Source organism: Jaculus jaculus, chromosome 13 (assembly GCF_020740685.1).
Source record: "Jaculus jaculus isolate mJacJac1 chromosome 13, mJacJac1.mat.Y.cur, whole genome shotgun sequence".
NCBI classification, from domain to species: Eukaryota; Metazoa; Chordata; class Mammalia; order Rodentia; family Dipodidae; genus Jaculus; species Jaculus jaculus.
The window spans coordinates 69,126,215-69,152,090 of record NC_059114.1 but is presented as its reverse complement, the minus strand read 5'-3'; the positions used below and the strand labels follow the sequence as shown (position 1 = coordinate 69,152,090).

At 45.0% G+C, this 25,876-nt stretch overlaps 1 protein-coding gene across 2 annotated transcripts in view; it reads right to left on the bottom strand.

The window, feature by feature from the left end:
* The window catches only part of Lifr (LIF receptor subunit alpha), a 59,349-nt gene that overhangs the window by 21,166 nt on the left and 12,307 nt on the right, over positions 1 to 25,876 (bottom strand). For both annotated transcript variants that reach the window (XM_045132255.1, XM_045132256.1), the window contains exons 2-10: positions 22,939 to 23,099; positions 21,141 to 21,255; positions 18,627 to 18,766; positions 16,215 to 16,378; positions 10,817 to 10,991; positions 8,556 to 8,810; positions 3,961 to 4,090; positions 3,308 to 3,477; positions 1,244 to 1,389 (exon numbers count right to left, since the gene is read on the bottom strand). In XM_045132255.1, coding sequence (XP_044988190.1) covers positions 1,244 to 1,389; positions 3,308 to 3,477; positions 3,961 to 4,090; positions 8,556 to 8,810; positions 10,817 to 10,991; positions 16,215 to 16,378; positions 18,627 to 18,766; positions 21,141 to 21,255; positions 22,939 to 23,080 — 1,437 coding nt within the window. In that variant the 5' untranslated portion in view covers positions 23,081 to 23,099. The remainder of the gene's footprint in view (positions 1 to 1,243; positions 1,390 to 3,307; positions 3,478 to 3,960; positions 4,091 to 8,555; positions 8,811 to 10,816; positions 10,992 to 16,214; positions 16,379 to 18,626; positions 18,767 to 21,140; positions 21,256 to 22,938; positions 23,100 to 25,876) is intronic.

The following is a 25,876-nucleotide window of genomic DNA, read 5'->3' as shown; positions in this document are numbered from 1 at the left end:
TATTTTTTTTAATCTGAGTATTAGATGAAGTAATAACGGTCAGTTAAATGTGCAGAAGATGACACAGTTCTGAACGAATGGCTGCCGATTACTCAATACACTTTACACCCCACATGAACTTCAGGACCACACATTTTTTACCCAGGTGAGGTGGGAAGCTTCTTGAAGGCTTATGCATCTTTGTTTCTGTGTCACTCAGGGTCTCTGGTACGGTGCTATCCATGAAGCAAATGAGCCACAAACGCTTATTTAAATGAAACAAGTAAACATACAAATGGATGCAAGAATGATGCTCTTTGCTTCCCACTGCTCGCTGTGGAAGCGTCTCGGGTTCTGTTTTGCATATTTGAATGTGTCTCCAAATGAATATTTAAGTACATTTATTTTAGACTTGTCACAAATTACAAAATGGTATATAGTACGTCAACCTTTTGACTCATAATTACCAGTTACAACTTGCTTTCACTGTTGCCTTTTGTCATTTGAAAATCCCTTCTAGATGGCCCAAAAGGCAACATAGTGTGGAAAAGAAGGGACAGAGGAGGGACCAGCACTGAAACATCTCACATCCTCCAAGGCTCAGGGTCCATTGCAGAAGAGGTGGTGGAAGAATGTAAGAGTCAAAGGAAGGGTACCACTACCTACATACAATTGTCCGGACAGAATTTGGCCTCGATACCCAAGACCTCTCAGTGCCTAGCAATATCCACACAAGACCCTCATAATAGGAGAAAAAGATAATGATATCAAATTAAGACAGAGACTTAGGTTGATAGGGAGGGGATATGACAGAGAACAGAGCTCTGAAGGAGAAAGTGGGGGAGGGGAAAAAAGAGGAGGGGAGGGAAATACCATGGTTTTCTGTAAGTATAGAAGTTGTCAATAAAAATATTTTCCAAAAATCCCTTCTACTCTTTGGTGCTAATACCAAAGGTGACAGCGGCAGTCACCTTTTCATTCACAAGTTTACTGAGCACCAGCTACGTCCCGGGTACAGTACACAAGACCTGGGGCATTCTGAACTGCCGATGTTGCACCCAATCCTGTATGTCCAGCGTACAACCGCTTGCAAATGGTAAACACAATGCCATTATCACACTGATATGTAATGTCTCTCCTGGCTTAGTGAATCTCTATAACAAATATTTTGATAACTTGTACATGTCAATTTACCTGATCATTTTTGAAAACTGAATGTTTTATCCAAAATAACTTAAAAGAAAAGTTTTTAGAAGAATCTTACCAATTCTTGTTTTGAATTAGGTTTCCAAATTTCAATTTGACATACAAGATTAATCCTTGCAAAGTTGCCTGGTAAATGCCAAGAAAGGGTAACAACTGTTGAGTTGATGTCCTTCACTTTCAATGAAGTAGGTGTGTGGGGACAAACTGCAAACAGAATTATGAAGATTAATTCCTTCCAGGAATGTCCAGTCTTTTGATATTGTGACATCAAAGCTCTCATCTACAAGACTCATGCTGGAAAACCATGCAATCAAGTTACAATATATTTTTTTAATTTCACAATGTTTGAAATAAGTTTATGATTTTGTGTTGGGCCACATTCCAAGCTATCCTGGGGCACATGTGGCCCATGGGCTGTTAGGTTAGACATGCCTGCAAGTTTTAAACATTTATTTAAAGGAGGTGAAAAACTCTCTCCTACTAAGGCATTCTAGAATTGAAGAAAACAACGGCATTTGGATGCCCAGGACCTATGTAAATGCAGGGAGGGCATGGTGCCCCCTGAAATTCCAGTGCTTGGGAGGTAGAGACAAGGGATCCAGGCAAGCCTGTTTATTAGACTAGCTCTGGATCCACATGAGAGACTCTAACTCAATAACTAAGATGCAGGGCATCTGAGCTAGACACATGGCATCAATCTCTGGCCTACATGTGCACACCAATATATAAACATGTACCGCACACCCCACACACATACAAACAGCACACAATAAAACACCCCCAAGGCTTGACACCATCTATGTACAGTCCATGAGCCTGTCTTTTGCTGCTGACATACTCAACATTTTGTAAAAGTTGCTTACTGTTCTGCATGTGATGTTTGGGATCCTAAAGGTAAGAGGACCCAGTCTCTTGTCTCTATCCTTAAGAACCTTCTAACATTCCTGGGGAGTGGTAAGAAGAAAAAACCCAACAGGAGTCATCTGTGCTATGTGTGGTACTGCCACCAGCTGCCGCTGGCATTTCCAGGCACGGGACAGGGAGGTTCGGAGGCGGACCCCAAGACGAGCGTCACAGGAAGAATCACGCCACGCACATGGGCATCAGGTGAATGGCACAGGGCAGACAGACAGAGGCACCACCATTGGACAATAAAATGCAGCTCTTTGGCCCTCACAATCAAGACATCAAGACGAGTGACTGGCATTACAAGTGAGACAGCAGGCCCCTCTGCTACTCACATCCAAGATGCTCAAGGATTCGGCCAGAGCCCTTCCTCGGGCCCTCCTTCCCGTGACTACTGAGTCGGGAAGCTGCCAGGCCTGGCACGGAGTTAACGCGCAGCAGACCACAGGGGAGCAAGTGCAACCGTGCTGGCTAATGCCGTTAGCTATAACCACCTAGGGCACATCTGTGAGGGAGTTTCCACAGTGGGCTCTCTAAGGTGGGAAGGCCCACCTCAATGTGGCAGCCCCACTCCATGGACGGGGGTCCTGGACTGAAGGAATGAGAGACAGAGCAATAACCTGTAAGTCAAAAAATATCTAAGCTGGGCGTGGTGGTGCACGCCTTTACTCCCGGCACTTGGGAGGCAAAGGCAGGAGGATCACCGTGAGTTCAAGGCTGCAGAGTGAATTCCAGGTCAGCCTACCCCTCCCCCCCCAAAAATTAATTAAATTAAAAGTGTTTTAAGCTGGGTGTGGTGGCGCACGCCTTTACCCCCATCAATAGGGAGGCAAGGTAGGAAGATTGCTTTGAGTTCGAGGCCACTCTGAGACTACATAGTGAATTCCAGGTCAGCCTGAGCTAGAGTGAGAGCCTACTTCAAAAAACCAAAAATTAAAAAAAAAAATAAAGTGTTTTCAAACTAGGCAAATAATCATTAGAAATCAAGAATTGCTAAATAAAACTACTATCTAAATAACTGATACAAATTTTTATTTCAATTCAATACAGTGGCAAAAGCTGACATTTCACTTTAAAGCTTTTAAAATTTATAAAATTATTATTAGATAACTTAAAAAAAAAAACAGTAAAAACTCATCCCTACAAGGACTTTTCGTTAATCCTAAGGCATGTCACACAGTCACTTTTAAAGACACTGCCTGGTCCTGCAGCTTACCCCTTTCAGTTATGTTGACTAAGATGGCTGATTCTGATTGGCCCAATGGATTGCGAGCTGTCAGAGTGAGATTATATATTTCTTGATGTGGAGGCATCTGGAACAGCAACTGGTAACTTTCATTTGTAAGTGTTTCAAATCTTTTAAATGTAACACTTTTTCCTGAAAAGCTGCAAATAAAAAATTTCAACATGGCATAATATAAATATCTCAGGAGAAACATGACAAATTTCTAGTAATCTTTCCAAAAGTTCATGTTTCTAAGTAGACATAGGCATACTCAATGTGTATAATACAGAAATCAGTCTGACATAAGCTACCACCCAGAAACAGACTTCACATCTCAGAAATCTTTTTATGGGGCTTTCTTTTTCCTTTTTTGGTTTTTGAGACAGGGTCTTACTGTAGTCCAGGCTGACCTGGAACTCACTCTGTAATCCCAGGCTGGCCTCAAATTCACAGTGATCCTCCTACCTCTGCCTTCCTGAGGTCTATTAAAGGCACATGCCACCACATCTGGCTCTACTAGGCTTTCTAAAAGAGGCTGACTTGAGCCTGCCTTTGGGGAAGCCACAAGCTTTACAGTACACCCATGTTTACACTATCACTTTTAAGGTTCCTGCCACTCAACATCCTTTCAGGGTGACTGTTACCTGTCAAGTAAAGTGTAATTTGTATTCCGGGGGCCCACCAACCCTGTTGGTCGTCCTGGATTCCAATTACATATGATGTCTTTTAAATCATGTGTCTCACAGTTCAGTTTTTGGGGAACATCAGGTGGATCTAGTAAGAAAAACAAAAATAAAGTGATTGCATATAATTACATTTATTTTCCCCGAAATTCTAGATAAATAAAACTGTAAAAATATTTTGTATCATTTCCTTAACAATCACTATTGACATTCCATTTTAAATAATGCTGGAATTATTATTCTTTCTGCAGCCTATCTCATCAGAGTTCCTATTACACTAGAAATAATGGATTATAAAATACCACAGTGATTCTGAGCTCATTTGGAAATTCCTAAGAGCAACCTGAAAAATCAACTGGTATTTTTTTTTCTTAAATTCTAATTCCAAGTTTTCTAAATTGCTGAAAGCAATCCAGGTCCAACAAGTTATGTCAAAATAATCTGGAGGTTAAAAACCATGAAAGTGTTTTGGAAAGAAGTATCAAGCATATTAAAAGTCACTGCCAGTCAGGTTATAAAACTATTCTCTCCAGTTTTGGGGGGTAAAAAGGCTGATTTTGAGTAGAGGGGATGAAACTTGTAAAAAGTAACAAACAAAAATGACCCTGTTTATTATAGAAACTTGAGTTTCTATAATAATGTCTATCCAAACATATCTAGAAACTCATCTTTGTTAGTATTTTTATTTAAATACATTTCATTTAAAATAAAAGAATATTATTTTAGGGGGCTGGAGAGATAGCTTAGAAGTTAAGCACTGCCTGTGAAGCCTAAGGACCCCAGTTCAAGATTCGATTCCCCAGTTCTCACATAAGCCAGATGCACAAGATGGCACACGCATTTAGAGTTCATTTGTAGTAGCTGGAAGCCCTGATGTGCCCATTCTCTATCTGCCTCTTTCTCTCTCTCTCTCTAATAAATAATTTAAAAAAATGTTATTTTAAAGCAGGGGCTGGAGAAATGACTCAGCAATTAAGGTGCTTGCATGGAAAGCCTAATGAGCCAGGTTCTATTCCCCCAGTACCTATGTATGTATGCCAGATGCACAAAGTGGTACATGCATGTGGAGTGCATTTGCAAGTGGCTAGAGTTTGGTACTCCCATTCCCTCTCTGCTTGTAAATAAACAAAATTTTTATTTATTTATTTATTTATTTATTTTTTGGTTTTTCGAGATAGGATCTCACTCTAGCTCAGGCTGACCTGGAATTCACTATGTAGTCTCAGGGTAGCCTCAAAGTCACAGCGATCCTCCTACCTCTGCCTCCCAAGTGCTGGCATTAAAGGTGTGCACCACCACGCCTGGCATCAAAACATTAAGTGGTAGTGCATGCCTTTCATCCCAACACTCAGGAGAAGGGGCAGGAGTTGAGCTCGAGGCTAGCCTGGGACTGCAGAGTAAGTGCCAGGTCAGTCTGTGCTAGAGGGAGGACTTACCTCAGCTTAAAAAAAAAAAAGGAAAAGGAAAAGAAAAAAAAAGCCAACTTGCCTGCTTATTGAAATACTATGTAAGACAATGCTTATATTATTTATTTGTACATGTGTGCCTATGTAAGTGCACGTGAGCTACAAGGTCTCTTGCTGTTGTCAATAAATGCCCTTCCGGCTTTATGAGGGTGGCTGAGGAACTGAACTCGGGCCCAGTAGACTTTGCCGGGAAGCTCCTTTAACCATTGAGCCGTCTCCTCACCCCCAATAATTTTATTCTTAAGAAACTGCATTTTTGGGCTGGAGAGATGGCTTAGTGGTTAAGCGCTTGCCTGTGAAGCCTAAGGACCCCGGTTCGAGGCTCGGTTCCCCAGGTCCCACGTTAGCCAGATGCACAAGGGGGCGCACGCGTCTGGAGTTCGTTTGCAGAGGCTGGAAGCCCTGGCGCGCCCATTCTCTCTCTCTCCCTCTATCTGTCTTTCTCTCTGTGTCTGTCGCTCTCAAATAAATAAATAAATTAAAAAAAAAAAGAAACTGCATTTTTATAACAGTATTTAGTTTAGCAATTAAAGAAAAAAATTTCTATGCCCTTGCTGAAGGTAAGGAGGACATCGTCCAAGGACATCCTAGGTAATATTAGAGGGTCACTAATGTATATTCTATGGGTAGTTTAAGAAGTGATCACTTAAAGAACACTGACATACTTAATTTGAAAGCTGTTTTAAGTCAAAGGCTAAATTTTCAATGATTTCAATAAAACCGCATGCTGGTATTTTGGAGTATACTTAAAGAGATTATTTTAGGATTTTGAAGACACAGTAAGGTAACAACATGCCTAAACTGACTAATTCCAATTAAAATCTCAGCAGATTTTGACTGTGAGTGTGTGTCTAGGGAGAAACTGACAATCTGGTTTTCAGTCAATTCATAAATGGTGGATTAACAGGCTACCCTTCTAGAAGACAAAAACTGCATCGTTCATTATTTCACAGCACCTGCTCCTCGAAGCTTCGGCAGAGTCCTCTGTGGGGACAGGCTGCTGCTCCCTGAACTGACAGACTGAGCGCTTGAGTCTGAATTTCCTCCTTTCCTCCCTCCCTCCCTTCCTCCCTTCCTTTGCCACAACTGTCTGGTTTACTGTCCTTTTATGGGACTTAGGGAAGGAATGCAAAGGGGCTGACACTGGTTGTTCGACTATATGGACTGGCACCAACCAGTGAAGGCTACACCTTCTGTGCATGTCCCCTCAACCCAGCCAGGAAAGAGCCTGTTTTGCGGCCAGTCAGGGGCATCACATATCATGGTGATCTTGTCCACCCATCCCTCCCCCGACTGCCTGGACCACTCGGAAGGCTGAAGCTAGTTCCTACAAGCAGTATTTCAACCTTCCCAAGTTGTACATGAAGGTTAAATGATGAACTTGAGAGGTTTACTCTGGTACTAGGTTGAAATATTAGAATGTTTCCTGAAATAGCAAACAGAATCAGTACACATCCTCATCTTCAATGGGATGCTAATTTGGTATCACTTCTGAACAACCTCACTTATGCATCTCCCTGGCTCTCATTTTAGATCCCAGGACCACTTATGAGAAATGTTATAAATAATTGCCTAAAATTTCTTTCCATCATGAAAGAAAATACTTTTTTTAATATTTTATTTATTTGTTTGAGAATGAGAGAAAGAGGAAAAAAGAGAGAGGGGAAAGTGAGCGCGCATGCCAGGGCCTCTAGCAAAACTCCAGACACATGCTCTACCTTGTGCATCTGGCTTACGCGGGTGCTAGGGAATCAAACCTGAGTCCTCAGACTTTACAAACAAGCATACCTTAACTGCTAAGCCATCTCTTCATCTTAAAAATGTAATTTTTGTTTGAACCTAATTAAACCCTCATTTCCAAAAGGCAATACTGAGCAAAGAAAAGGAAAAAGGATGCAACAGCAATCTGAGAGTTCAGTAACTATTCCAGGGGAGGGGGCAATACCAGTGTATCCACATCTGAGGGTATTTCTTGCTAAAGATAATAAAATAAAGGAGAATTCAGACTGGAGACGCAGCTCAACAGTCAAAGGCATTTGTTTACAAAGCCTGATGAGTTGGGTTCGATTTCTCAGTACCCAAGTAAATCCAGATGCACTCACTCTGTCTCAAATAATTAAATAAAATATATTTGGGGTTGGGGGCTGGAGAGATGGCTTAGCAGTTAAGGTGCTTGTCTGCAAAGCCTAAATACACCCAGGTGTGATTCCCCAGTACCCATGTAAAGCCAGTGGCACATGCATGCATCTGGAGCTCATTTGTAGTAGCCAGAGGCCCTGGTGTGCCCATTCTCTCTCTCTATCCTGCCTCTTCCTCTCTCTCTGCTTGCATATAAATATTTTTTAAAAGAAAAGTCACCAGGGAACCCTAAAGAAATAACACAATATCCACATAACCTGTGTCAAACATTTTATCCAAGAGACCCTGAGACAAATCTCAGAGCCTTTAAATGCAGACTGCTGGGAACCAGGGCACTGCTGCTGACGATGGAGCCATAGAGGGAAAGAACAACTCAAAGTCAAACTGGCAATCATAAACCCAGCTGCACAAGCAGGGCAGGTCACTAGCACGGCCTTCAGCCAGCTGCAGGCAAGATCGCCTTGGCACAGGTGCCCCGGTGAGAGACTGCGCACAGCATCATGAGAGGAAGGATCTTCTGCTCTTCTCTCAGTCTCCTTCCATCCTCAAATGGCTTGTTTAGATTTGGGAAAGGCATAACATGCTTTAGAAAGATTTTATGCAAAATCACTGTTAATACTTAAATTTAGGCACTTAAAATAGATTTGCTTTAAGGAGGAAACTAAATAATTCCTAATGCATATTAGATTAAGAAATACCATATGCTAAGGACCTTTGACTCAATAATGCTGTAAACTAAGGAGTTAGACCTCAGCAGCCAGGCGTCTCCGATCTTACTACAACAGTTGAAACCACAGTTATACTGGAAACAAAATTACACATGAAAGAATTCTGAGGCCTTTGTAGTGTATTAAGGAAGAAAGAACAGAACCATCTTGCAGAAAAGGAATTAAGGTTCTCAGAAGGACCCAAGCAGAGTAACAGGAACTCTCTAAGGTTCGACATACTTACATCCTGCAAAGACAACTGTTCCACACACGTTATCTTCTATCATGAAAACCACATTTGTTCCACTGTTTTCAGAAACAGAAATATTCTGGATGTGGATTGCAACGTTTTGCCCATAAAGATGGATAAGAGGATAGAATGTTTTGCCGATCTGTCCTGACAGCACTTTGGTCTGACTTACGCAGCAAAACGTGATGTTTGAGCCTACAAGGACCACTTTATCTTGAGGAAAAGCCTTGGCCTCAGACTCAGGGGCCCCTAAAGTAAAACAAAAGGGACTGTAAATACTCAGAAATATTTCCATAAAATAGTCTCCATAATTAAAACTTTTGTCCTCAGGGGATTTTCATTCGTTACTTCTTTCTTTCTTTTTGAGACAGTGCTCCACTCTGTCGCCCAGGCTGACCTGTAACTCACTCTGTAGCTCAGGCTAGTCTCAGCCTTGCAGCGATTCCCTTGCCTCAGCCCAATGCTACGATTACGGTGTACTATCACACCTGGCTGTGAAGATGATTTTAACCAACTACAGAAAGATCCCTGGAAGGGAAGTCTTCAGGTGATTTTAAAGCAGCCCAGGATATATAAACATACAACCATGTGTTTTGGAATGCCAGCCTAAATGTAAGCTTTGTCTCAGGTTTCAAAGAAGCAAGACACATACATGTATGAAACAAAACTGTGCTCTAAAAATATAGAGCAACTTTTAAAGGAATGGGCACATTTAATGACTGATTTTGTTTGTTTGTTTGTTTGTTTGGTGTGCATTTTCTGTAAGCATCTATAAACCCACTGAATTTGAATCTTCAGACTCATTCAACATGAACTTGTGGCCTTATACACTGGCCTGTGATCCAATTCCACCCCCACAATTACTCTTTCCTAAGTGAATGAAAACATATGCTGAGCAGTGGGGAAGCACTCCACATCCTCAAAAGCAGTGTTTCTTTAATCACAACTTTGCAGGTCAGAGCCACACTCCCGTGGCCCTCCCCAGTCTTTGTAACGACCATTTTCCTTTCTGCCCTCCTTCTCCTGCCCTTTGGCTTCTACGGCACCATCCTGCTAGGACGACGCACTGGGCCTGGCTCAGCCCAGGGGCCCTTCGTAGCCATCTTTCTGTATATGTCTGCTATCCGAAGTCCTCCTCCTCCTAACTCCTTCCTGCCTGGGGGCCCCCAACACTGCACTTTCCTGGGCTCCTCTTAGTCCTCAGGCACTTGCCTTCACCCCTCAATTCCACCTTCAGGCACAGGAGCTTTGCGGAGTGTAACCTGGGTCCCTACTCCTTTCCCTATGTTGTGGCAACCTTCAGAATCTAGGCACCTCATACTACGTGTGTGTGTGTGTGTGTGTGTGTGTGTGTGTTTTTCCCCAATGGCATCTCCAGCTACACCTATGCTGGATGCCAAACTGACACTTCCAATTGCCTTGGAGGCTCTGCCACCTGGACACCTCGATGCCTCAGGCTCAGCATAGTAACTAAAGTTTTCTTTCCCATCCAACTTGTTCATACATGGTCTTTCTCAGTGAACAGCATCTCCAACCGTGAAGCTGCCCAAAGATATCTTTGGCTCTACTTCTCCTTTACCAAGAGCTCCCCATCATCAATTCTAATTTTGCCTCTTCAGGGTTTTCCTACAATGGCTCCCTTCTCATTCCTAAATCCAGGTGTCTCAGATTCCGTTTTCACTGTCTTTAGCTCAGCTGCCACAGGCTCTCCTGTGGATCCACATGCTTCCAGCCCTTCCTTGCTCTGATTCACTCTCATACTGTCATCAGATCATCCACCTGCGGTGAACCTTGACCATGCTCAAGACCTCATCTTATTGTCACTGATGTTTCTGGTTCTCCTCTGCCATGTTCACCTGCACATGAGTTTTATTTGGTGGACAGATGATTCTTGGGGTGCTTGCATACTCTCATGTTCAGTGCAGTAAATATAGCCTATGGGCTCAGTCAGCCCATAAAAAAAAAAAGAAACCCACTTAAAAAATACCTATGTACACATTTACCCTTACTTCTACCAGCAAACAAGTTTGATTCTTCGATGGCTATAATAGTCATTTTCAACCTAGAAATCACTCAGGAAGTTCTTTAGAGGTGTAGACTCCTGAAGCTGATCTCAGACTTCTTTATTACTAACTTTTGGTACAGCAGGTGACCCTCAGGTAGCTACTGGGATCATGAGAACGGGAAGTATATACAAACCCTGCCTCGCCAGCAATCTAACTCACTTGAAACAAGCCTTATGAATAGAAGCTTACAAGAAATGTTCATCAGTGGGCTCCAAGCACTCCACTCCTTAGGGCCAGCGAAATGAAGGTGGTCAAGGTAGCACCTAATCCCCACATAGTGAGTGGCACACTGCAAAGGCAGGTCTGAGGTCCAACGCCAGTAGTGCACTGTGTCTCTGCCATGCAGAGTCGTATTGTACGTCACCTAAAAATAAATACAAATTCATATTTCCAAGTAGCAATATGTTTTTCTTTCCTTTAGTATTAAAAAAAGAACACATCCACAGAATGTATGTAATTATCAATTAAATAATTGGTGTAAATAATCTGCCTTTTGTAAAACTAACTCAATTTTCTAGAGCCATAACAAGTTCAACGAACAATAATCATTATTCATGTATGTCCACTTATCAACATTTGGCCCGACTGAATTACCACATAGGATGTTGACATTCATCAAAACATTCAGTACAGTACCCAAGAAAACCTACTGCTATGTAAATGACTCGACTTTCTCTCAAAGAAAAGTTAATGGGTTTATAAAAGGTAAAATCAAAAGGAGGGGCAGCATTTCAACAAGTTAAATTATTTTAGATGGGATTGATTTCATTATCCCTTATGGGTTAACTTTTTTTTTCAAGGCAGGGTCTTGTTGTAGCCCAGGCTGACCTGGAATTCACTATGGAGTCTCAGGCTGGCCTCGAACTCACAGCGATCCTCCCACCTCTGCCTCCCAAGTGCTTTTAATATACTCACTCCATATTTCAAATTTTTTCTAAACATCACACATACAATTTTTAAAAATATTTATTTATTTATTTGGAAGAGAGCCAGAGAAAAAGATAAAGAATGAGAGAGAGAGAGAGAGAGAAAGGGAAAAGGAAAGACAAAGAATGGGCACACCAGGGCCTCCTGCCACGTCAAACGAATCACAGAACATGTGCCACTTGGTGCATCTGGTTTTTGTGGGTGCTAGAGAATTGAACCTGGGCCTTCAAGCTTGCAGGCAACCACTTCACCTCTTCATCCCTATCATTTTTTAAATATTTAAAATTAAAAAATTTTAAATAGAACTCACAATGCTATAAAATATTAATCTCGGGCTGGAGAGGTGGCTTAGCGGGTAAGGTGCTTGCCTGCAAAGCCAAAAGACCCAGGTTCAATTCCCCAGGACCTACATAAGCCAGGTGCACAAGGTAGCGCACGCTTCTAGAGATCGTTTGCAGTGGCTGGATGCCTTGGCGCGCCCATTCTCTCTCTCCCTTTCTCTCTCTCCCCCGTCTCCCTGCCTCTTTCTCTCTCTCTGCTAAGTACATAAAAATAAAACATTTTTTAAAAGACTTTAAAAAAACAATATTAATCGCAACTGTGAGATATGAGCAAGAATTTATCACCTTTAAAAAATCTGCTCAAAGATACTTTGGCAGTTAAAAAAGATAAAAGATTAACAACCGTATTTCTTCTTTATTAATCTGGAACTCTTTCTTAAAACAAGAATAAACAGATATAGTTTTTAAGCAGAGACATAAGGATCCAAAAAAACTAAAACAGACTCCACTTTCGCCAGCTGCAAAGCAGACGGTGAGCAATGGTAATCAACTCAGCCCACCGACAGGAGCTGCGGGTCAAGGCTCTGAAGGGAATGCCTGCTGGAGACCACCGGGCATCTAGTACACAGAGAGGAGGCTCGGGACCAGGGGCTCTATACCTAACCGTGGACTGCGCAGAGAAAGCCCCCAAGCGCAGGCCACCAGAGCCTATCTGAAGACACCGGACCCCCTGCTACAGCTAAGCTCTCAAGGACTGGCCTTATTCACCTTGGCAGCAAAAGAAATTCAAGTTCTGGAAAGTAACAGGGAATACTTCTGGGCTGAAGGTTCTGGGGAGATCACCATACACGGGACTGCCCTGCTCAGCCCTCTTCCCCCAATCAGCTCCCAGGAGACTGGTAGCCAAATTCATACACAACAACAAGTCAAGACAAAATGCTCCAAGTGATACCAGGAACTGGCCAAGTGGATGGCTTTTCTAATCACCCAAGTAAGGAAGTAGCCAGTCAGCAAGTCCCCTGAGCAGTCAGGTTCTTTTTAATAGCTTCCCACTGATATATGACAGCAATCAGAAAGTACAGAAACAGATTAATGTGAAAGCCAAAATCAAAATACAGAGAAAAATATTGAGTAGAAGAATCTGGTAGATAAAAAGAAAATTACTGATATCCACAAGACAAGAAAAGATATTTCACCTGTGAAGTAAGACTAGTATTAAAAAGAGGAGCAAGGGAAGGAGGGAAAAATGGTGACAGCAAGACCTCAGGAAGGTCCAGTTTCTAAAGAACAAACATTCCAAGAAAGAGAAAACAGAGAACATGCAATCCAAGAATAAGATAAGTTCCCAAGGTAATTAATACATTAGACTAAAAGGGGCTGACTGGTGTCCGACAGAGCCGATGAAGAAAAGTCACAGGAGAAAGCAATGGGACACTGTCTTCAGACCCTTAAAAACATCCCACTCAACATGCACTGCATTTCCCCTAGGCAGCATTTACACTTCCCACGGTGAGATGCGAACATCATCCTCTCAATAACAGTAGCATTCATTTTCTTATTTAGTAGGTAGAGGGAGAGAAGATGAGAGAGGGGAGAGAAAGGAGGGGGAGAGAATATGAGAATGGCTTTGCTAGGGCCTCTTGCTCTGCAAAAGAACTCTAGACTCATGTGTCATCTGTGCACATGGCTTCGCACGGGTACGAGGAAGTGAGTCCAGGATAGCATGCATTGCAAGAAAGCACCTTTAAGTGCTATGCCATCTCCCTAGCCCAGTAACAGTACCTTTTGATGACTTTAAAGTTAAGTTATTCCTGTAAGCTAGCTATCACACATAGCAGATTGTATCTACAACAGCACATAGCTACTCAAGCATCTGATCCACGAAACTGCCAAAATCAGAGGAAGATGGGAGACTGAGGGGAAAGAGGGTCTGTCCCACGGAAAGGGACGAGGAGTGCCCTGGAGGATGATGGCAGCCTCTGTGTCAGAGCTTCCTCGCAAATGAGCCGACAAGGCAGTCAGTCGTGAATGGGCTGAGGGCACACCAGCACGGCAGTCCTCCAGCCTTAGTGGCGCTTTGAGGCTGAGGCTGCTGGCTCCCCTGGGGTTCTGCGGGCCACTAGCCTCGGCAAGCACTTTGGCTGTACCACTCACCCACAGGAGGGTGAGCCCTTGTGTGTCCAAGGCCAGTCAGACAGCTCAGAGATAGTCACACAACAGACAAATGGGCAAACCCTCTAGTGTATCTGAACATGCAAACTGGAAAGAATACAGGACTGAAGTAATTAAACACAATAACTAAATAAAAAAGATAAAATATATGAAGTTCTGTAAGAAGAAGGCAAAGTTGGAAATATTATTTATTTTGTGTGCATATGTATGTGTATGTTTATGTGTATGTATGTATGGCACATGCATGGCACAGAGGGCATGCAGAGGTCACAGGAAACATTCAGGATGACCACCCTTGCCATTCTCTTGTTCCATTGCTGGGAGCAGCAGACTAGCTGCCGGGAATCTGGGAGATACTCCTGACTCAACCCACCACCGCCACGGGCACTCTGGGATGAAGGAACGTGTGCTGCTGTATCGGGCTGTCCATGGGGTCTGGGGGTCCAAACTCCAGTCCCCAGACTTGTACAACAGGTGCTTTTAACCACCACACCCTAAAGATGGCATCTCCGTCACTGTGACACCATGAACATTCTTCTTTCAAAAATGATAATAGCTCAACTATATTTGAAGAAGACAGGAGACTGGGACAGGAACGAGAGGAGGAGGAGAAAGGAGAGAGGGAAGAGGTGGTTACCACGTACATACGTGAGTCAGGAAGAAAGAGAGGAATGAATTCTCACCTTCCATTGAGGGAGTTAACAGAACACTGCTCAAAACTATGAAAACATCTTTTAAAAAAAAACAAATCAATAAACAGCAACATAAGCATGCTATTAGAAAGAACAAAAGCATTAGTTAAAAGAGTTGAAACAACCGGGCACCGTGGTGCCCGCCGTACCTGCAGCAGCAGGAGGCAGAGGCAGGAGGACGGGACTCTGAGGTCAGCCTGCGCTACGTATAGTGGGATCGAGCCTCAACAGAAAAGAAGAAAAAGAAAAGAAGTGGAACTAGTTCTCAGAAAAAGACAACGGGGCAGGGGGCCTCCCTCCCACCTTCGGGTGCAGGGGACATATGGCTGCACACAGAGGCAGTGGCCGGGGAGTGGCTTAAATGAAACACAAATGCCTAGTATTGCTGATTTTTAAGCTACTACAGGTGGGTGGTATCACTCGTTTCCTGAGCTTGTAATGCTGCTATCATTTCATAGCATGATTCTGGCTTAAAGAATGATACTAATTTGACAACATGCTATTATACCTGTTGGGAGGGGGGGGTTACCCTCTTCTGCTTCACTATTGTGAAATGATTCCATTTTATTTCATCTTTGTTGTTACTTTCTCATATAAAAACTCTTCCCAAAGCAGATGAGTGCTTTATTGCTGCTGTGCGTCATGGCGCCATTTCAGAATAGAAGTTCCTCTTATTAACGTATAATTTTACTTCCACTTAAAAAGAACCTCTCTAATTCTAGTACCACATAACACCTGTTCAACTTAGTTCAACCCAGTACCACATACAACCTGTTCAAGTTTTCATAATTATTCCTCATGATGTCTCTAATTATGAGGAAACTAGATGTAGGTCATAAGAAAACCTCCTAAGCCAGGCATGGTGGCGCACGCCTTTAACCTCAGCACTCTTGGGAGGCAGAGGTAAGAGGATTGCCATGAGTTCAAGGCCACCCTGAGACTACATAGTGAGTGAATTCTAGGTCAGCTTGAGCTAGAGTGAGACCCTACCTGGAAAAACCAAAAACCAACAAACAAACAAATTAAAAAAAAAACAAAAAACTACTACTTACAACTGAGAAAAGAAAACCACCCATAAACAGTATGAGAGAGAGAAGCACTGAATAAATACAAAGTTATTTCAGGCTGATAGGCTCCTTTAGTGATTATTTATATTTTCATATTTATGGCTAAATATGTCTAAAATGTTTTATTTATAATATTAGAAATAGATTAAATAATAGACTAAAGTAAAAGTAGGCTTTCATTTCCTTTATGTAAAGAAGTGCTTATTAGACAAGAGTAAAAGAGATAACACTTAATGGTGTTCAAATGACAGCATCAGGGGCATTTCCCCTGTAATTTCCTATAATGGCTACACAAGTGATTTTTTAAAGATATCAATATGGATTTTAATGCCTACTGAAAGATATGAACTCTGTTTCTTTAATAATCCCAAAATGTATTCACACCATCTTAAGTTTTTAATGTGTAGTTTCTTTAATGTCATAGGGGAAAATATCTGTTCAAACTTACTACGTTTACGAGCTCCATTCTTGGTGTGCGTAGGACTTTAATTTCCCAGGTCACTTTCGAGTGGTGTGCAAAAGCACAACTCCTGTCGTCCCACGTGAGGTACAATGTGGAGGTTGAGAAATCAGCAGACAGAGTCAAGATCTCTGGAGTGTTTGGAATTAGGGCTGGAGAAAGCAAACGAGAAAATTGAGTAAGCAGAGTTATTTTTCATACTATACTTCCATTTATCAATGACTGTTAAACTATTTCTTCCAAATCAAGAAGAGTCACGAATACAGAGCAGACTCTTGAGCTCGCACTGGAAAACAGCAATCGACTCTTTGGGCAGCGGGCAAGCAGGCAGGCGTGGGAACACTGCCCGGCGGTCCCGAGTGCACACAGCAACGGGCTCCAGCAATTCGCTCCTGTCACCTGGTTGGGACAAAACAAGAAGCAGTGCACGATCTTCCTCTGGGTGGCAGTAAGCGAGGCCTAAGTCTGTGACCCTTTGGGAAAGGTCCCACAAGACTTGTCATGTCTCCCAAGAGCAGAAGCTGTCACAGGAGGGGACGCCACCGGGTTGAACTCGTCCTGGTTGTGGAGGTCACTAAAGAGCAGGAAGCCGGGCTGGAGAGATGGCTTAGCGGTTAAGTGCTTGCCTGTGAAGCCTAAGGACCGTGGTTTGAGGCTCGATTCTCCAGGACCCACGTTATCCAGATGCACAAGGGGGTGCACGTGTCTGGAGTTTGTTTGCAGTGGCTGGAGGGCCTGGCGCATTCATATTCTCTCTCTCTCTCTCTAATAAATAAGAATAAACAAACAAAAAAAGAGCCGCAAGCCTGTCCCGATGGCGATGGCGCCGAAGGAGGAGCCGGAGTGCTCCTGGGAAGGAGGCAGCACGGCGCGGCAAGCGCCCACCAGGGCTGGCACAGCGGGGGTGGGCACGCGGCAGTGTGTGGGCACTGGCACAGAGAAGAGAGCGGTGGGAAAACTCTGGCGGGAAAAACAAACTCCATTATGTTGGCTAATGTGATAAAGAGCAAAAACCTGTGTATGTTTCAAAGCAATGAATGAATCACAGAAGTGAAGGATTCTGTCTAAGAATTTCTCTCCGGTTTCTCTCCAGAAAGCAACATAGGCAAAATGCATCAGGAGCCATGCCCAGGTACAGACAGGGAGGTGTGGGTATCCATGCCAGGAAACTGCATGTCTCATCATCTAAGCCAAGTAAGACAGCTTGTTGAGGAGGCCCACGTGCAGGGCCAGGGGACAGGGAGTCTGGGAAGGACAGGGCCCTCTGCGGGGGAACTACAGGAGGCAAGAGACACATGCTCAAGAACTGGGCGAGGGCCAGGAGACATAGCAGCACAAACGGTGAGGCGCGCTTGAAACTTTGGAGTCTCCCTGCCTACAAGGAGTGACATTACCAAAACCTTCAGGCCAGTGGAAGCACAGTGTGTGTGTGCTTCCCTCTCCGCGGTGGGAGGGACAAAGAAGCTTGGACACTCTCGCACGACTCTCCTTCAATGACAGGTATGTACAGGCCTTGTCTTTCCTTACATCTAGTCATTTCTCATGAAGGTCAAGGGCCAGTTTATACAGTCATGGCAAGTGCAAAGCTTCAGGAGTGTTCAGGGCAGGCTGGCTGACTGCTAACTGCAAGAACGTGACAGAACAAACCATTCCATGCTGTCGGTCCTGGAATCTAAAAATAACTTCATGAAATGAGACCGTACTAAAACGTGATGAGCACACTGCTCAACACGAAATAGACACACGATGTTGAGGGTTCACAAGACCTAGAATGTGTGGGCTGAAAGTATTAACTATACCACGAAGTCCGTGGTTATACAGCTACAGGGCCAGTGTGGGATGCTTCACAAGTGGCAGCTACTTGAGACAAAGGAAACAGTGGATCTGGAGCCAGAAAAGGGCAAGTTCAGGTGCCACTGTTACCAGAAAAGAGAGAGATTCTCCAAGGGCACGATTCAAGATTCACAAGAAGGTAACTAAAAAATTAAACAGGCCATCAAAATTTGTCCCTGCTTCACAAGTCACAGCCAGGACTTCCAGCTAAGAACAGTGATCACAAAGGAAAGGCCATAAAATAATACGACCCTTCCCTTCTCTTCAAAGGAGACAAGACAGGTTCTCGAGCTCCCATGAACTTCCACTTGCTTTTCTTCTAAGTCAAATAGACACCCAAGAACAATTTTACCTTGCTCTCTGGAAACTCAGAGCTTTTCAGATACAGGCAGACAGACAGACAAACAGAGAGAAGATGGAAGAGTTATGGCACAGGCCACCTCAAGTGAGCACATGAGGTGGTGTACTGGCACATACACGTGCATACCCCCCCCACGCAAAATAGGAAGATAAAAACAAACACCAATCATAATAAAAAAAAAGAAAAAATTATCTTCAAATACTTACAAACATTTTGTTCATTCAGTATGAATTTAGCTGAAGACCCGTTAAAACCATGTAGGTAGTTTACTATTACTTCATGATCCCCAGGGGGAAGAGCTGGGATTTTCACATTTCCTTTCTCCAAGGGATAACAAGAATGCAACCTGCAATGAAAGACACACAAGTTTGCTTAGCACAGAGGACACTGGATTAATGGAACACACACTATAAAAACTCTTTTATAAAAGCTCTTTTGTATACAAAAGGGCTGGGTTTTACTGTATGTCAGGACTGAAAAAAAGGTGGGGGGCTGGGTGTGGTGGTGCACGCCTTTAATCCCAGCACTTGGGAGGCAGAGGTAGGAGGATCACTGTGAGTTTGAGGCCAGCCTGAACTACATAGTGAATGCCAGGTCAGCCTGGGCTAGAGAGAGACCTCTACCTCGAAAAACCAAAACAAGAAGAAAAAAAAAAAAGACCTTTAAAAAAGCAAATTAATGGTAATTCTACCAGGGTGTTGGTAGGAAAAAATAGCCAGACTACGCCAGAAAGTACAGGGAGTAAGTAGACGTGAGTCTTCAGGAAACTTGGGGTGTCAGCACTCTGTTTTAAGCCCACCTCAGCCTTCCCGGAGCAGCCTCCCCTTCTGCATGCTCTATTTTGTTTAGCACCCAATACTCAGGAACCATCACCCAGTGCCTCACAGTAAGGGAGCTCAGTAGAGGACTACAGAAGAATTTAAACTGGAAGCAGTGGCCACTGGCCCGTGCTGCGCCTAGACTCAAGGTCTGCTGCAGGTAAACTCTCTCTTCCTGGGCCTGACAGCAGCTTCTATCTAGCACCTCACATATGAGTACCGTCCTCCTCCCTAGTTCCCAGCCTTTGGACTCTCTAGTATCCAATTTGCAGTTAATAAACTTCTCAGGTAAATTTCAGTTAGCAAAAAGGGAGCTTGCAGGCCTCTTGCCCCCTCATATCAAGGACAGCCGCTCTTACCTGACCCTGCCAACATGACCCAAAAGTACCCGAGCTCTCCAGGTCACACCATTTCATCCCATCCAGCCACTGCACCGGATGCTCAGGGTAAACGCGTTTTATCCTTTTGCTGCTGAGGAAACTCGGTGCCTTCTACCTGGGACACCTACTTCGGCCAGCCTCCGGGAGGGAGTGCCACATGCCCTGCACGATGCTCCTTTGCACCCCGTATTAAACAAGCTTCCCCCGGCAAGACGCCCGCAGCACTGTTACTATCTGTTTGCTCTGAACTTCGGGGGAGCCCTGCACTAACTTCCTTCCCAGAGCCATGCAGCAGGGATTCAAGCTACAGGCGACATTTTCAGGACCTCCCTTGTGGACATGTGCAGGGCTGCCCTCTGCCTCCCCAACCAAGGCATGGCCCCTGAGGCTTCACTGGCCAGAGAAAGCAGAGTTCACGTTAGCTAACCAGCTCAGGAAGGAAGCTCCGAAGTCCAGCGCGCTGAGCCCTTTAATCCGCCCACCACCCACCTCACACTCCCCGGGGCCCTCGGCCGAGGCTCAGGTGGAGCTCCCAGCTCAAAACTGAAGTGGAAAACAGCTTCTTCCTGTGCACAGGGCATCACAAATAAAGACCTGGGCTCTTTCTACAATATAATCTGGCTGGCCCTGGCTGACCAATCACCCCAGTGCTCACAACAATGCTCAGTGCATGTCCACCCAATGGAGAAACTCCAGTGAAGTGTGTATTATGTCCCTTTACATCAGGACCACACATGAGCACAAAGCTCTCTCTCTGAAAGGTCTCTGGCTGCGCTACTCAGCATCTGCCGGGATTAGGGAGAAGAAACACACATTGTTTAGACCTCCACTATAGGCAGAGGAGCTTCCAGCCCACCCAAGGTTGCTTTAGAAGGAGGTGTGACAGAGCCTGCCCTGCCTCCCAGTGTCCATTTCTCCCTTCCCTCTATAGGATGGACCCAGAGGTCACTGGGCACGTAGCCATGCAGGCAGAATGCATTTCCCAGCCTCTTGAGGGGCCAGGCTGAGCCATCCGGCTGGGCTCTGGCCAGAGAGATGCCCGTCATGGGGTTTTGTGAGGCCCTGTGAGAAGATCGCTCTTCCTTCCCTCCCTGCTTCTGGGGATGCAGACATGGTCGCCGCTCCTCAGGCAACACCTTGAACCGTCATGAGACCCTGGGCAAATGACAGCAAAAGAGCCTAACAAAGGGGAGCAGGGCTCACCAGGAGCCCTGAGCCACCTACACCCTGGTCTTTTCAGTGACAGCCTGTAAGAGCAGATGTGGGGAGACACTGGTTTACAACAGACCAGTAAGGTCGGGGTGCTGTGGCTGTGCCCCACACTCACTACTTGAATAACCAAACTCGGGACTCGGAGAATCCTTGCTTCTATCTTGACTGATAGAAGAGTCAGAACTTTTCAAAAATAGAAAGTCGAGTTAAAACATCATTTAAAATTCCCAAATTAAACTGTCACACCCTCAAATGAAAGATAAAGGGGCTCTGGGCTATAGCTATACATTAGTCCTAGTATTTCCATTACCTGTCATCAATGCAAACTTCATTAACAGTTCCATGGCCTGCTCCAAGGGGTGCTTTCCAAGCACAGTCCCACACTTGTAAATTGTTAGTTGTACACTTCAAATCTCGAAGTGCTCCTGAAGATGGAGAAACACACACACGCACATGTGTACACGGAACACAGAGCAGGCTGAGCAACAGCAGCAGCGTGAGCGCAAGCCCCTGGCCGCACCCTCTGCAGATGACATCACGGGGGCCTCTGGCTTCAGGCTCACTGAAGTCCATGTGATGAGCAAAGTCATGGAGTTAGACCGCCATCAAAAAATTCCACTTCTCAGCAACAGAGAGAAATGCAGGAAGTGACTGAATGGGTAGATTCAATGACAGGATCAAGAAAGGGGCTGCAGGCAGTCTAGTGCCCTTTAGTCTCCAAGGGCTCTAGTTGCGGGGGGGGGGGGATAAAACCCCAGAAAAAAACCAGCTGCCCCCCATATCTACAAACACACCTAACTTCTGACTCCTCCTGCTTGTGCCAAGTGGCCCCCTCAACAGGAGACCATGGCCATCTTTGTCTGTTGTGAGCATATTATGCTCAGACAGCAAAGAGTGCAAACCCTTCTTTGGAAAAATATTTTGTATATGTGGGCTTAAGCGGTGGAAAAGAAACATCTCAGAAGATGACAATCCAAATAGTCCTTATTCACATCTACACAATGACATTACAGCATGGAATATATGATATACAATAAAGAAAAGCCATCCTGTGAAGAAAACTTCAAAGTGGAAAAGTGAGAAGAAAAGGTGGGAAGGGAAGGAAAGAGAGGGAGGGAAGCAGGAAGAGAAGGGGGAGGAAAGGGAAAATTGAGTGTAAAAAAAGGATCTCAGGCTCTACAAATAGCCCTGAGATGACTTTTTCTTTTTTCCCTTTTTTTTTTTGAGAGAGAGAGAATGGGTGTGCCAGGGCCTCCAGCCACTGCAGATGGAACTCCAGATGCATGCACCACCTTGTACATCTGGCTTATGTGGGTCCTGGGGAATCGAACCTTAAGTCTTTTGGCTTTGCAGGCAAGTGCCTTAACTGCTAAGCCATCTCTCCAGCCCAAGAAGGCTTCTTTACTACTTTCATGGGCTGTTGGCATGATATTCATTGTTGCTACATTATAAATTTATTTTTATAAGAATACAGAAATGTATTAATAGTGTTTACATTAGAAATCAACGGCTATAATAAAGTTATTTCATCAGTGATTTGGGGAGGGGGTAAGGTGATCTGTTTGATTACAGAAGTGTTATCAAAATGAATACAAGGGGCAGCAGGGTAACAGATTTGTACACAGAAGCCAGGATGTATCTGCATAGACATCCCTAATACACTCAAATAAGATGCAAATAACACATTAAAAAGTACTTAAGAGGCCAGTCGCAAAACATTCTAAAAAGGCAAAATTCCAGACAGAAAGCAGCAGTGCTGGCTGGGTGGAGCTGGCTACTGAGGCGCTCAGGATTCTGGGACCCAGCCAGATCTTGATGGTGCCGGCAGTTACCAACTAGGCATTGTCAAAACTCAAAGAACCGTATCCTAAGGAATGAGATTCATTGTGTGTACATTATACTTTATTGTGTTTACGTGGTAGGAGAATGTTTTGATCTATTTTAAAGACCTTTTTAAAAGCAACTAAAAGTATACAGAAAAAAGATTACAGAGAAATAGGTTTAAACCAGTAAAAAACAGAAGGCACCAAGAGAGAAACAAGACTGCTTCAGAGTGAAAATGAAAATAAAACAGGCTTGCTCCTTTCCTCCAAGTCTGATGTACTCACCCCTCTTCTGGCTATTTACTTGCACCATGACATGTAGGAGAGTCAGTGCTGACAGGAGCCGTCGGAGGGTGGGAGCTGTTCTCATTCTCTTCTCGCCCACCGTCCAGGCTGGTGGTCTCCAGCACAGGGAAACATCCATCATCCATGTGATGCAGTCGGTCCTAGGACAGGAGAGGAATCCAACGGTGTTCAGATGGCTCTGAAGACACACCTCACACACAAGGCTGATGGCAACGTCAATACGCACCAGAGCGCACTGGATGCTGCTAGCTGACAAGACTGGACTCAAGCCACCCTGGCTCTCCAAGACACCCACAGCCACTGTACACAGCTAACGCTTCAAGAGGTCGTCACACGGTCAGTGGTCCAACAAGGGCCTTCACCTGTACACCAACTCCCCACCCACTACCACTAAGGCACAAAAAGCCATCCATGACACTGAAGTTAAAAGACTGGGGTTGGAGCTCACAGCAGCCTCTTACTGTGGGACCCCAAATGCGTTCCATGGGGTCCTAACCTCTCTGTGTCTAGTTCCCTTATCTGCAAAGTAGGTATGTAACTGTATTTTCCTCCTAAGTTCATTATGCGATCAAGTAATGAACCATGCTGCGTGCACGTTGCTGCGTGCTTTGTGAGCACAGGGGTAAGAAAGGAGCAGAGATGACGACTGGGCTTGTGGCTGGACAGTGATGGACAAGGAGAGGCTGCCATTCAGATTTTGGGCGCATCAGGAAGGAGTTGGTGACTGGAGGCAGAAACTACAGACTCAGAGACGTGTTCCCACCCACACTCAGAACACGCAGCCTCCCTCTAGAAGCCGAGAGGAGCTGGGGAGGCAGCAGAGACACAGGAGAGCCGCGCGCTGGGCACATAGGGCCGTAGCAGCAAAGCCTGGAGGACTGCAAAAAGGCTCGGGATAGACAGGTGCCCAAAAGGAAAATGAAAAAGTACTCCCAGAAGAAACAAGACAATGTAGAAAATAGGAAAACTTAAAAACTGATGCCCTCTGAAGAGTGCCTCAGAGCCCACAGCACAGCTATGGAAACACACGTGTGCACGGAGGAGAGACGCACAGATATGAAAAGAGCTCCGAGAAGTTAAGCAGACTGGGAGATATGAAAAATATTTAAATAAACAAAACACTGAACAATCATACAAGGGAAAAACAAAGGACAAAAACAGAACTACAGGCCAGATGAGAGGCAGGCACCTGACCGAGGAGGAGGGCCAGTCTGCGTGCTAACAGGGGCCCGGGAGGGAGTGCTCAACCTGCGCGCTGAAAGCAAACGCGCAAGGTTGCCTGTCCTGCGGCTAAGTGCTGTCACCAACACAGAAGACACCCCAAGCAGCTGCTGTCACCATAACCCAAATACAGGCCAGCAGAGCACGCATTTCAAAAGGTGTTCAGTTATGTTCTGTATGAGCAAACCGATTCCCCGGGGAGTCCAACGGCAGCAAGCGTCCTCTCGGGAGAAAAGCAGCTCCAGGGAGGGTCTCAGGGACCACTGCCGCCGCCACACAACCACACAGCCGGACCGGTGAGCTCAGCTCTGGACTCCCATAATCACAAGCCACCCCCACTTCCGGGTTAAACAGATCTGGAAGAAAGGCCTCTCTATGCGTTGATGGTTATCCTGGAAGGGAGGCAGGTTCAGGCCCCACCACAATGCCAGGAAGATGTGGCCAGGGGACTGGCGGGAGGCGGCCAGGGGAGAACTCTGGACCAGATGCGGCCAGACGCCGACTTGGCTCCATTACTAATTAGCAGTGTAACTGAGGGCAAATCACTTAATCCCTCTGGCTTCTGCCCGCCACTGCAGCCCAGAGGAAAGCTCTACTCAGGGACACTTCCCAAAGCCAAGCTGCAAGGCTGCCCTCCTGCCCACAGGGGTCAGCTCATGGACGCTGCAGTGGGTGGCTGGAACCCGTCTAGTGCCAACCGCACTTCCTCTGGAGGAAGTCAGTGAGCACGAGGACGAGCTGACCCAGCGGAGAGGAATCAACATGGGTGCACCGAGGCCTGCTCAACTCAGAATGGGCAGGCTACTGAAGAGCTCCCTCTGTCATCACATTAACTTAGAACACTGCGAGCCAGTCGCTTGGACAATATGATAATATGGCAGAGATGCAGCTGACTTACTTCCTAAGCCAAATTTCAAATGAACAGATCTGAGGGTCAGGGTATCACACAGCCAGAACCTGCCCGTGTGCTTTTGGGGATAAAAGTGATGCTTGTGAAATTGTTCTCTGCTGACTGAACCAAATACATTGTCAGGGCTGGAAAGAGAGCTTAGTGGTTAAGGTGTTTGCCTGCAAAGCCTCAGGATCCAGGTTCAATGCCCCAGGACCCATGTAAGCCACATGCACAAAGTGGTACATGCTTCTGGAGTTCATTTGCAGCGGCTGGAAACCCTGGTGTACCCACTAATAGCTCTTTCTCTCTCTCAAATAAGTAAAAAAAGGCCAGGCGAACCCCGAGCATGCCACTGACTTGTCAATGCCATAACCCCAAACCTTGAGTTCCTCTGTGAAAATGGCTTGCTTGTGAAAGTGTTTGAACTTGCTCTGCCCTTCACACTGACAATTGTGGCTCTGGTGCACACAGGGTTTTGGACCTGATTAGCTGAGGCTAATCAGAAAAATGGGCCGAGAAAAAATAAAAATAAAGCTAAAGCCAAATGCTACCACCACACTGTGCTTTTTTTCAATTGGCCTCTGCTTCTCCTATTTGGGGGCAGGAGCAGCTGGGTAGAGGGGGAGGAGAGAAGGTGCATCCCCATTCCTGCAGGCTCGTCCCCTGTACCGAAGAAGCCTGGGACACCTGCTCGGTCACAGCCAGGAATGCACTGCTGGGGCATCTCCCAGCTCCTCAGTCACATTTTTGTCACCACAATAAGACACTCCTTATCTCACAAAATGAACTGACCATGGAGCTGGA